At 41.4% G+C, this 12,392-nt stretch overlaps 2 protein-coding genes across 2 annotated transcripts in view; both read left to right on the top strand.

Moving 5' to 3' along the window:
- Window positions 1–12,392, top strand: part of LOC134464470 (deleted in malignant brain tumors 1 protein-like) — a 295,644-nt gene that overhangs the window by 206,177 nt on the left and 77,075 nt on the right. The gene's annotated exons all lie outside the window — the stretch shown is intronic.
- Window positions 1,741–4,729, top strand: LOC134438734 (THAP domain-containing protein 1-like). The gene is made up of 4 exons (XM_063188375.1): window positions 1,741–2,438; window positions 3,309–3,542; window positions 3,784–3,931; window positions 4,311–4,729. Exons 1-4 carry the CDS (start codon window positions 2,133–2,135, stop codon window positions 4,355–4,357), a joined length of 735 nt encoding a protein of 244 aa, XP_063044445.1. The 5' UTR covers window positions 1,741–2,132; the 3' UTR covers window positions 4,358–4,729.

The raw sequence follows: 12,392 nt of genomic DNA, 5'->3' as shown, positions 1-12,392 counted from the left end.
TAGGAAATAAGTCATATTAGCCTACCTGCTGCATTCCTTTCACTCATAAAAACGTCCTCACACTCCGGAATGGTCGACGCATTAGTGTGTACCCATCTTTTACAGCATGCATAATAACTCCAAAAAAACAGCCACGGCATTGATGACATTTCAGGATCCCTCTTCTGCTTTGTTTGTTGTGGGCTGTCATTAAAGGCGCTGCTTGTCTAACAGGTGGTCAACTATTGAGTCCCCAGTGGTTTTCAAACAGACCATTGCTTTTCAAGTGTGCTGCAGAATTTTGATGTCGATAGGCTGACTTAATCAGATTTGTAAAGCTGACAAATCCGCTGTCTGCCCCAGTGGATGACTTGTCGTCAAAAGTAAACAAGTAGTCTATTCATTTTCTTACAGCCCATCATCCATGGGTGGATATCATCATAAAGCGGATAATAGCGGATTTTTATCTTGAAATGCCTTTCCACCGTCCCATTTTCATTCAATTGTTGAGCTGGTCTTCCATCTTGTCTGATCTCTAGCTTGGTGAAAGGTCGCCTTGAAAAAGGCGAAGCTAGCAAGCCCCATCGTCGCTCTCGTCCATTAATCTCAACCAATCATCCACCCTTCAGTTTGTGAAAGGCCTAACCAATGAATGAGCTCGCTCTCCATGCAGGATGATTTTGATTGGACAGCGTGTTTCAAACAATAACCCTTTCATTGCTGATGTGAACTTGACAGTAAACTGAGAAATGTATATACTGTATATGAAATGTACTATCTGAATAAATGTACTATATAAATTAACTATATAAATAAAATGGTTGTGACTTGCACCCCCTTCGAAATAATAACAAATCATTACAAGAGAATACTTTTATTTTGCACCTGTGTAAACAATGAACATATCATGCTATAAAAACAGCAGAAAGTAATAGAAAAAAAGAAAATGAAATAAGTCTAAAAACACAAGAAGCTGAACTGTTTCTCATACAATTTAAGTTAGGCCTATGTGCTTTGCTGCATAAGTGAGTGAAATGCTGTTTGCTAACACCGTACTCTCCCTTTTTCCCTGTTTCCCCAGAAAATTCATCTTTGTGAAGTAAGCATTTCTAAATTAGTACACCACTTCCACAATGGCTTCACGCTGGTCAAAGAGGCGCAAAATTAGGTCACAGATTAAGGCCACAGAAGATGAAATATTACAGACCTTTGAGGAGAAATTTAAAGGTTCAAATAGTATGCAAGGCAGCACAATCATACAACATGCTGATAACCAGATTGTACAAATACAGTCAGGCTTGTCACCCTCTGGCCCAAGTGCTGAGGATGTACCAATTCATGATGATTGGGAAAATGAGCCGAATTCACTTGATAACGAGACCCATGAGCCCATGGACACTGTAAATGATGACTCTGATTCAGAACATGAGGAGGAACCCAGCCTTGAGTTCTTGTTGATTAGTTTAAGGTATTGGGCTTCAAAATTTTCAGTCTCTCTAGTGGCTCTGACTGCACTTTTGAGCATTTTGCGTGTGTTTCACCCTAAACTGCCCAAAGATGCTCGGACAGTTCTTAGGACGCGAGCTGAAGTACCAACTCAGGAGATGGAGGGAGGGGAATATCACCACTGTGGGCTAGCTACAGGGTTGATGTCAAAACTGAGAGCCTTGGCATTCTCTGGGAACACTTTGTGGCTGCAGTTCAATGTGGATGGACTGCCACTGTTTAAAGGGAAAAAACTTTTTTTCATGTGGGGCCTTATTTCTGGAATAAAACACATCACTCTACACACCCATACCACTTTTTTCCCATTTGATGCAGTTTGGAAGATTTTGTGTCAGACGGTATCCACTCAACGGTAGCCGTAGGGGCAACATTTCCAAGCCCATAAATGACTTTCCCCCACTTTTTAAACGTTGTGCAGATGTGCCATAGTCGAATCAAACACTTCCCGCGTCTGTCACACCCCCGCCTACTTGTACTCATTTATTTCTGAAAACGGCAATGAAGGCGGCACCGTGACGTCATCGGCTGGCGACACCATTTATTCTGACAGCAGGCGGTTGAGCTTCCTTCGCTCGCTCAATCAGCTAGGACTGCAAAACGCTTGTAAACATTAGCTTTTTGGGAGTAATATTTGGGTTTTGCAAAAAATGGTTCGAATGTGTACATTCCCAGGATGCGAAAACAAGATGACTAGATGGACATCCTTGTCTTTTCATCGGCTTCCTCTGCAAAACCGAGAAGTATTGAGACTGTGGCTTATCGCAATGAGAATGGATCCTAACATCAGACCGCAGCGATTGCGACGCGCTGATCATCGAGTTTGTAGTGCCCATTTCTCTGCCGATGATTTTTGTCCACTAGAGGAAATGAAACCTGGCCAAAAATCTCAGTATCGAATTCTCAAGACCGGCGCTGTGCCTACGGCCACCGAACAACGCTCAGAGGAAACTACGGTAAGCTAGCTTTCACATGTCCACGAGCTAATTGTATGTGATTACCCTGTACTTGAATCAGTGCAAAGTCTACTGCTAGCAAACATTCAAACAAGCCAAATTATAAGTTGTGTGCACCATTTCCAAGTTGTCCGTTTTGTCGGAAGCAGCAGTGGGTGCATTTGGAACATTGGGGAACAAAATTGAAACGTAGAGGTAAAACAGTTGACATGACCCAAGCAGGCTACCTGTGATGCAAAAGATTCCCTGATTGTCGCTCCCAACGCAGGACGCTCCCCGGTCGGCTCGCTCCCACTAGCCAGACTATCGATTGCAAAATAGAGCTCTAGACTAGCTCTACTGCTGGGTGCATTTGTGAACGGTCTCCCAGAGCGATCAGTGAACAGTCATCATCAAAGCCTTGACTTTTGGAGCCGTTCACGAATTACCAGTACATCAACAATGGAATGCTGGTTTGTTTCGAACCACACCGTATTTTACTTTCATTGCGTCATGTTGATTGTACGATGCAACCCATAGGTGAATGAGGTGTGTATGGGGTATTGTAGATGCAGATTTCCAACGTCATGAAAGCCAGATAGACAGGCATGCAAGATATGCATACAAAAAGATATAAAGACATCATAAACACTATCTTTACTGTTGCAGAAGTTTGTAAAAAGGTCCAAAATAAAAGGTTTAAATGAGGAATGGACATGGTTCAGCTGTGTTGATTTCTCTGAATACTACAGTCACTGACTTGTATGTATAGCCTATGTCTCAATGTCAGATGAACAAGAAAGGGGATTCATCATAGTCCCAAGCTGATGACATTGATGCAGTGTGATGTCTTATTTATGTATTCCTTTTTGTATTTATTTTCTCTTTTAGGAAAGTGCCAGCAGTGGTTTCAGCCTTGCAGTGACCGAATTATCTTCACTTCCTCAGTCAACTCCTGAGAAAAGCCAACACGGTGCACTGGAGGAACCATCAGGATCTAGAGGGCCATTTGACTCTGCATTGAATGTGCTTATGACAAGCCCCCCCCAGACTACAACAACACCAAAAAGGCGTTCGTTATCTGGGAAGTACTATGCCTTGGCTCCCACGTGGTCGCAACCATTGGTAAGAACAACAATCAAACACCTTTTATTTTGAAAACTGCCATTACATGACAATATTTCGCCCTTCACTATTATTCTGACAAAATACACACTGTTTTATTGTGCACCAGGTCCATCTCTAATAGTGAATGCATGAAAACCTGTCATAAATAGCTGCTCACACACTGAAATCAAACCCTGTCCTCGTTTTTGGATGAACACATATTGAAAATTTCACTGAGCATTTCCTTTCAATGTTTCAGCTTTGTATCCGTCGATGGACTTCCCTGCTGTACCACATCACTGGGGTGCATCGATGGGAAGAAGGGAGCAGTGAGCACACCTGTCTCCACCCCCCCTTGTCTGATGAGGAGCAAGAGAGAGGGAGGCAACAGGCCACAACTAAAGCAGGTAATATGTCCATACATTTGTTTATACCTGTGTACACTGTGTGTGAAGGTATTCAATCACTCTAGGTGAACAATTGAAATGGTTATATCTAAAATAGGGGAGGGGGGTGGTCTCACAAAGTGTATGCTTGAAGTAGTATGGGAAGCATTCACCTTCATTTGATTGACCGCTTTGCTTTATTGCTGCCATGTCTTACTGGAAGCTTGTGTGTTGTCTTTGAAATGGAATCGTAATGGTCAATAACAGTATGCAGCATTTGCCCAAGGGCCCACATGTAATGCTGGTGGGTGCCCTGCAACCTATCGGGGCCCTGTGTGTAATTGTTCTGCCACTGACAGTCTACTGGTAAATAAACAAAGTTTCATCTTTATTTCCCCAGGTGAACTCTGTTGGTCCTTCCCATATTCCAGGCAGTCAGGGGATTGAGTGTCAAAGCCCATCTACCAGAAGACGACACAGACCTTCAGAAGGACCCTAATTGAGCGTGCCTTGGAGATGAGGGATGATGCTAGTATAGCATACACAGAGCAGTTCAAGAAGCCACGTTGCAAAAGACTGCTTCAGAATATTGCTCCAGTCGCCAGACTAGACAAAAACTTTTTAGTGGCTAGACGGACCAGTCGCTTTGGAGGATTGAGAGCTAAGCCCTATTAGACCCACTGACTTTTTCTTTGAATCCAACACCCAAGGGTCTTCGGGGTCACCATTTCACACTTCTCCAAAATCATCTATAACTCAGAGTTTTGGCCTTGACGCTACAAACCTTGCAACTTCTAGTTTTCAAATATATACTGAGAATTATCGCATGGGACGTGACGTGGGGGGGGGCATTAGAGGTGTTACAGGTCCATCTAATTAGTATTCAAATAGCAGAGAAACAGGGTGACTTTCAATTACTTTTTTACTCGCTGTAAGAAAACTTTCTAAATGCTCTTTTTACTTATTTACACTGTTTTCTTGCACTGACTGAAGAACTCTACCACTTTTTTGTACAGTTTTGTTTACACTCAATCTAAATGAAAATTGTTTGGATTATATTCACTTTACTGTCATATTAGTTTTGTTAGGCTTTTCAGAATACAACCATATGTGCCACTTTAACATATATGTTTACAGTTAGTTGAAATACTTGAAAAAAAGTCAAGGTGTTGCAAACTACCTCAAAGCCCCTGAGAGGCCTTGGACAAAAAACAAAACAGGACTCAGCATTTTTCATTACTGTCTGACTGTAGCTTATGCTGTGTTGTCGAATGAATGTCTTATTATGAATGACATTTTGTACAAATAAAGCCCAAACACAACTGATCTTGGTTCTTTCCATTTATTGAAAATGTACAATAGATTGTAATGATATTATAAAATGTACAATAGATAGTAATGACATCTATTCAGTATGATATATGCATTAGGTATATGCTTGTCAAAAGAAGCTGATAGAGGCACTGCCAGAGACTGAACACAATTGAGGCAATAATGAATTGTAAAACGTGTTTGCAATGCTTGCCAACTGCTGTCGGGGCTTGGACATTTCCTGTTGTATCACAGTGCAGGTAGGCTGTCGGATGTAGCCTATGAACGTTTTTGAAGGTAATATAATAATGTAAGGTATGCTATTCGAATATACTGAGGAGCTCTGCATGCGTGAATCCAACATAGTCTCCGCTGGGAGATGGATACTTGCTTCTGATAAGGCTCACGATGCAGCTGGGAATCACCTTTCTGTGGCCTGGTCCCAGTCGTAGCCCTCCAAGTGCCCAGTCGAGAACAATTCGATATGCTACTAGCCGAAATTGCCTATGGAAAAAATGATTACAGTGATTAGTATGCAGTAATGCATGAGTGAGAACAATACTCTGAATAGTAACAGTCTAACGGTGACAATTCAAATCTGCATCACACGTTCGTTATCATGCTACTTACTCAACAGACAGCTGTCCATTTGATACCGCTGGCTGGGGCTGTGTCCTCCAGTTCAGTTTGGGAACACGAAAAAACGTTTCTATGACTCCAAGGTTCATCAAGGCACGGACATCCTCTAGAGTTGTAAGACAGCACAGACATTCATTTTCGGTTTTCATAATAGAACGTGTCCACAAGAGCACCACCAGATGCATCTGTTCGTGAGCGCGCTACTGGTTGTAGCTTGGTCCGCTGTTCCATAGCCTGTCTCTGCCTTCTTCTTTCCAACAGCTCCTCATCTGTATACTCAGGCTCAAAACGATACGGACGGCCATCATACACAAAGTCATCTTCGAATTCAAAGTCAGAATCTTCTGCCATCTTCTGTAAAAGAGGAAGTTTTCACAGCCTTGCTTGCTAACTGCTTAATTGCAAACACAGACCGCAACATGCAATGCAATGGCAGCCACCTTGACGTCACGGTGCCGCCTTCATTGCCGTTTTCAGAAATAAATGAATACAAGTAGGCGGGGGTGTGACAGACGCGGGAAGTGTTTGATTCGACTATGGCACATCTGCACAACGTTTAAAAAGTGGGGAAAAGTCATTTATGGGCTTGGAAATGTTGCCCCTATGGCTACCGTTGAGTGGATACCGTCTGACACAAAATCTTCCAAACTGCATCAAATGGGAAAAAAGTGGTATGGGTGTGTAGAGTGATGTGTTTTATTCCAGAAATAAGGCCCCACATGCAAAAAAACGTTTTTTCCCTTTAAGAGTAGCAAACTGCAATTCTGGCCAATTCTCGCCACAGTGAATGTGGATCCTACCAAGTCGCCATTTCTTGTGGGCCTCTTTTGTGGTGCTGGAAAGCCCAAAAGTGTGTCTGAGTATTTGGGGCCATTAATAGAAGAACCTAAGGAGGTCTTACAGAAAGGTATTTGTTACAATGGACGGCAAATAGTGATTAAAGTTAGTTCATTTGTGTGTGACGCCCCTGCCCGAGCCTTTCTTAAAAACATAAAGGGCCACAATGGCTACTCGGGCTGCGACAAGTGTGTTCAAGTGGGTGAATGGCTTAGCAAAATGGCCTTCCCGGAAGTTAACGCTAATTTAAGGACTGATGACGACTTCAACGCAATGGTTGACGAAGACCACCACCTAAATCAGACATTGTCTCCCCTAGCGTCTGTGGTGAAAATGGTCAGCATGTTTCCCTCAGACTACATGCATTCATGTTGTCTCGGCGTCACCAGAAAACTTCTAAATATCTGGATGAGAGGGAAGAATCTCAAAAACAGGTTGGGTAGCCGCACAATGGCTGACATTTCTGACAAACTCTGCCAACTGAGTATTTACACCCCCACAGAATTCAGTCGGAAGCCCAGGGCCCTCTCAGAGCTCGATAGGTGGAAGGCAACTGAACTACGGACCTTCTTGTTATATACTGGCCCTGTGGTTCTAAACAATACCATACCGACAGAAATGTACAACAATTTTTTGCTTTTTTCTGTAGCAATGCACCTCCTTCTATCCCCAGGAACAACTGAGAGCATGATAGACTGTGCCAATGAATTACTTATTTCATTCGTTAGTCATTTTGGGCAACTATATGGGAAATCTGAAATCACTTACAATGTCCATGGGCTGACACACCTAGCAGAAGAGTACAAGATATTTGGTCCCCTAGACAACATATCATGTTTTCCTTATGAAAACTATTTGGCCTATTTGAAGAGCCTATTACATAAGCCACACCTGCCTCTGCAGCAAGTTGTGAAGAGGCTTTCAGAAGCTCCCACAGAGACAGAGTCAAACCAGAACAGCCACAAGTACATGCATCATCACTATGATGGTCCAGTGGTGCGTCATCTAGAGCATGGGGAACAGTACCGTAAGGTTGTCACTGAAAAGTTCACCTTATCAACCAACTCTGGAGACAATGCCATACACATTCTTGAGGACATTGGGATTGTGGAAAACATTGTCAGGGTAGCGTGTGATACATTCATTATTTTCCGAACATTTAGAAAGAAGGAGTCCTACTTCCAGTATCCCTTTCCTTCCTCTACAATAGGTCTGTTTAAAGTGTCAGGGTTGAGCAAGAGTGTCAGTGTAGTTAAGTTGGGCTTGATAGAAAAAAAATACATCCTTTATCCCGATAAAACAGACTTCATTGCAATTCCCTTACTTCATACGAAGTAAATATTCAAACTGTCAATCGCCTCTTCAGAAATTGAGTTCATCAAGTCAATACATAGTATATTAAGTAAATAAGTAAATTAATACATATACCGTACATATATAAATATCATCATAAATTCATAATTCAGTTTTACTTTGAATTACTTTCATTACAAATCGCCTCTCTGCATACACAGCAATGAACCAGTGGCTAGTCATCCAATTCAACAATGGGGGAACAAATAGTTATATACCCAAACTGTCAATCGCCTCTTCATGAATTCAGTAGTTATTAAAAATATCAGTTCATCAAGTCAATACATAGTATATTAAGTAAATAAGTAAATTAATACATATACCGTACATATATAAATATCATCATAAATTCATAATTCAGTTTTACTTTGAATTACTTTCATTACAAATCGCCTCTCTGCATACACAGCAATGAACCAGTGGCTAGTCATCCAATTCAACAATGGGGGAACAGAACCAGTACCCGATAAATGGGTGAAGGGTGACAAAGTCTACTGGCCACCCTACCCTGGAAAGGACAGTGGCAAACTCCATGAGGCCGTAAGGAGGAGGGATGAACCAACACCTGAATGGCACGTCTACCTACACATTAGAATTCTCCACACTTTTGGTGAGTGTTGTCAAATAATGTTACTTGATAAACATGTGAAGAGTTCAGATGCAAAACCCCCTAACTCCATTTCTGAAGACCTGCACTTCTATATTTTTAGAGAACCCGGTTGTTAGTTTGGTTTACATTCATGTACTTGATAATACATATAAATAGTTATATTACATAAATAAAATTTAAAAATATGCAATTTTGATATCTTTGTATTAAATAAAAATGAATTAAGATTAATTTCTGAAAAGGCACTTAGGGGGTTTTGCATCTGAACTCTTCATGTCATGGTTGTCCGCACTTGCTCCTATCTGAAACCAATTCTGCATTATAGACACATGAGGCAGCATGGAGGTCCCTGGACTGGTATTTGAGAGGACTGTGCGACACAACAGATATGGAGTCAGATGTGGACGGCAAAAGAAAAGAAAGGTTTCCTTTAAACTTACAATTTCAAAACCATTCTGGCAGAGTTCCCACTATGTAAGCTACTTGGTCACCTGAATTTCCCTCCGGGGATTAATTAAGTAACTGAACTGAACTATTATAAATGTAATATTAGCCAGCTGCACATACGCCAACATACAATCAGTTAATTCATTAGTTATACAAAATCAGTTCATAAAGAGTCAATACATAGTATATTCAGTAAAAAATAAATTAAAAAAAAAAACCGCGATAGATCCCGACTATGTGCAACCGGCTATTGAGTTTTGTTTTGCTTGGTTTTTTTTCAATTCTAGAAAAAATCCAATCTATGCGGATGAGGAATTTGACCGAGGAAGTAAAGCACCCATACAAATCCATCCACCTGCACCAGAAATTTTACTGCCAGGTATGGTGAGCATGACCTCTAAGAGGGCTTTGGATTGATTCACACCAAACTTCTCATGTAAGTGCAATGGTTTGTAATAAGGCTAGCTTAATTTCTCCAAACTCTTTGTTGATACAGTGACTCCAAGCACCACCCTGCAGTCCCCACCAAAAAGCCCTTCTATATACCACAACCTCGAGCCCCGCTCCAGCTCCTCTCCTAATGTCACACCGTTCCTGCACTCCTCTACTGTGCTGTCTTTCGGAGAGGACTTCCCAGGCATGGGAGAGATGCCAGCAGCCCGTCCCTTCATGGAGTTTTCACCTGAAGGTCTGTTGAAGAGAATAGAAAACAGAATATTTCATGTATTATTTAATTCTCATATTCAGTACTGTACATATTCATTTTCTCTTCATTGTAGTTCCAGATACCAGAGACACAGCCAGGCAGGCTTTAAAAGGCAAGTGCAACTTTTCATGGATTTATATCAGTAGATTGCCAATTAAATGTTAATTAATACAATGCCTTTGGAGAGTATACAGTAACGGAGAGGCAGCAGCCAGCCGTAGCACCCCTCACCCTTAAAACAATGAATAAATAATTGCATGTAAATTTACAAACCTTTTAATATGCAACGAGTCAAAATCACAATTAATCATTGGGGGGAAAAAAACGTGGCTTAAACAGGGTTAAATAAGGCAGCCTAAACCAAAATACAGATAATGCCCTGCTCTCACTGAACCTGTCAAAACTGGAAAAGAAATACTGACTAACTAACGGATCTTCAGCGGCTTACCCAGCTCGAGACCGGAGTCCCCTCCTGGGATAGACCGCCATAAAGAAAACAAAACAGCGACTAATACAAATAAGGACTTGATAAAGAAAAAAAACATGCTTTACCGCGATACAGACTTCCTCGCAATTCGCAATAAATACATCAGAAAATAAATACATAAATAAATATCATCATTAATTCATATTTCAGTTGTGTCACAGCAATGAGCCAGTGGTTGGTCATCCACTGAAATTAAACACTGTCTCGCCTCGCTTCTGTGGTGAAAATGAAAATAGGTTGGGTAGCCGCACAATTACAAAAATCTCCGATTAAGTCTCCAAAGTGAGACGACTTTACACCCCAACAGAGTTCAGTCGCAAGCCACGGCGTCACAAGAAAATTCTCAATATCTGGATAAGAGGGAAGACACTAAAAATAGGTTGGGTAGCCGCATGATCACTGACATTTCTGACAAACTCTGCCAACTGAGTATTTACACTCGAACAGAATTCAGTCGCAAGCCCAGGGCCCTCTCAGAGATCGATAGGTGGAAGGCAACTGAACTACGGAGCTTCATGCTATATACTGACCCTGTGGTTCTTAACAATAGCACCTGTCAGCAGAATACAGGTTTTTGGTCCCCTAGACTACAATTAAGACTAGACTACATTCCATGTATTCCTTATGAGTACTATCTGGGCCACTTGAAGAGCCTGTTACGCAAACATCACCTGACTTGGTGAGAATCTCTGAAAGTCTCTTAACAACTTGCTGCAGAGACAGACTCAACCCAGAACAGCCACAAGTGCATTGTCACTATGATGGTTCAGTGGTGCCTCATGTAGAACATGGGGAACAGTTCCGTAAGGTTCAGCGAGTCCCCTTCTGCTACATTGCAGCCATCCCTGAGAGTATATTCAGCCCACCCCCACAATATTCATAATCTTATTATGCTCATGTGTATTGAAGAGGGGAAAAGGAACACAAATGGCTAAAGGAGATGGCTGCAATGAAATAGAAGGTGAAGCATTGAAATGGGTGTGAATACTTTTGCGGACCACTGTAGTTATATATTTTAATTATTTCAACATGGAACATCTAAAAATCCTTGAACTGAAGTGTGATCAATACCATCAACAGATGTGGCCTTGCAGAAGCTGGTGGCGATGGTGACGGAGCTCACCTCTGAGGTGAAGGAGCTCCGTAAGGAGGTACAGGAGTTTCGTCAGTACTGCAGGTGCTGCCAACCAGTGAGGGGGGAAGGACAATTGGTCCAGGGTAACCTGTTGGAGTTGCCGCTCCGGACCATGGAAGACTTCGACCTAGCAGAAAATATCCTGCAAACGCCGGAGGCCTGCAATGCATTGGTAACTACATCATTGTTGAGGTTGAATATGCAAAAACATGATGCGCTTTTCGGACATACAAACCCCAACTCCGGTGAAGTTGGGACGTTTGATAAACAGTGAATGAAATCAAAATGCTATCATTTTCAAAACATTCAATCTATTTATTAGATGGAGAATAGTGAAAAGACAACATATTAAGTGTTAAAACCGAGAAAAAAATACTCTTTTGGGGGATATATGTACTCATTTCTAATTTGATAAATCCAACACGTCTCAAATAAGTTGGGACGGGGATCAGTGAAATTTAGTAAACATCCAAATAAGATAAAACAACAAAGAAGAACATTTCAAAATGAATTGTACTGACGGACAATATAGGTGTCCAGGTATAAGATCATCACAGAGAGGCTGAGTCACTCAGAATTAAAGATGCAAAGGGAATAATCCATCATAAGGACCAGCAGGTGATAAAATGGTGGGCTTTTGGTCAAGACCTGTCACACTGTAAGCACTACAGAAAGGAAAACATTGCTAAACATGACAAGGAATACACCCACCATTTAAGCTGGTGAAATCATGTCCAAGATTGAAAGTAACACTGTTTTTTATATAAAATCATCTCATCGGTTAATGTATTTAACTGTTAAGTGTTGTCTTTAGTTTTGTTTTTAGTCTTCCTCGAGATTTGCTGCCATTTATTGTCCCCGTCCCAACTCTTTTGAGACGTGTTGGATTTATCAAATTAGAAATGAGTACATATGTCCCCCAAAACAATATTTTTTCTCGGTTTTAACACTTTATAT

This window comes from Engraulis encrasicolus, chromosome 2 (assembly GCF_034702125.1).
Source record: "Engraulis encrasicolus isolate BLACKSEA-1 chromosome 2, IST_EnEncr_1.0, whole genome shotgun sequence".
Classification (NCBI taxonomy): Eukaryota; Metazoa; Chordata; class Actinopteri; order Clupeiformes; family Engraulidae; genus Engraulis; species Engraulis encrasicolus.
This window is presented reverse-complemented; position numbering and strand designations above follow the sequence as displayed.

Excerpts from the sequence above, each read along its gene's own strand:
- LOC134438734 (XM_063188375.1), top strand. The coding sequence starts at position 2,133 with ATGGTTCGAATGTGTACATTCCCAGGATGCGAAAACAAGATGACTAGA. Across the intron at positions 2,439-3,308 it reads AACGCTCAGAGGAAACTACG|GAAAGTGCCAGCAGTGGTTT; the intron begins GTAAGCTAGCTT and ends TTTCTCTTTTAG. Across the intron at positions 3,543-3,783 it reads CCACGTGGTCGCAACCATTG|CTTTGTATCCGTCGATGGAC; the intron begins GTAAGAACAACA and ends TCAATGTTTCAG.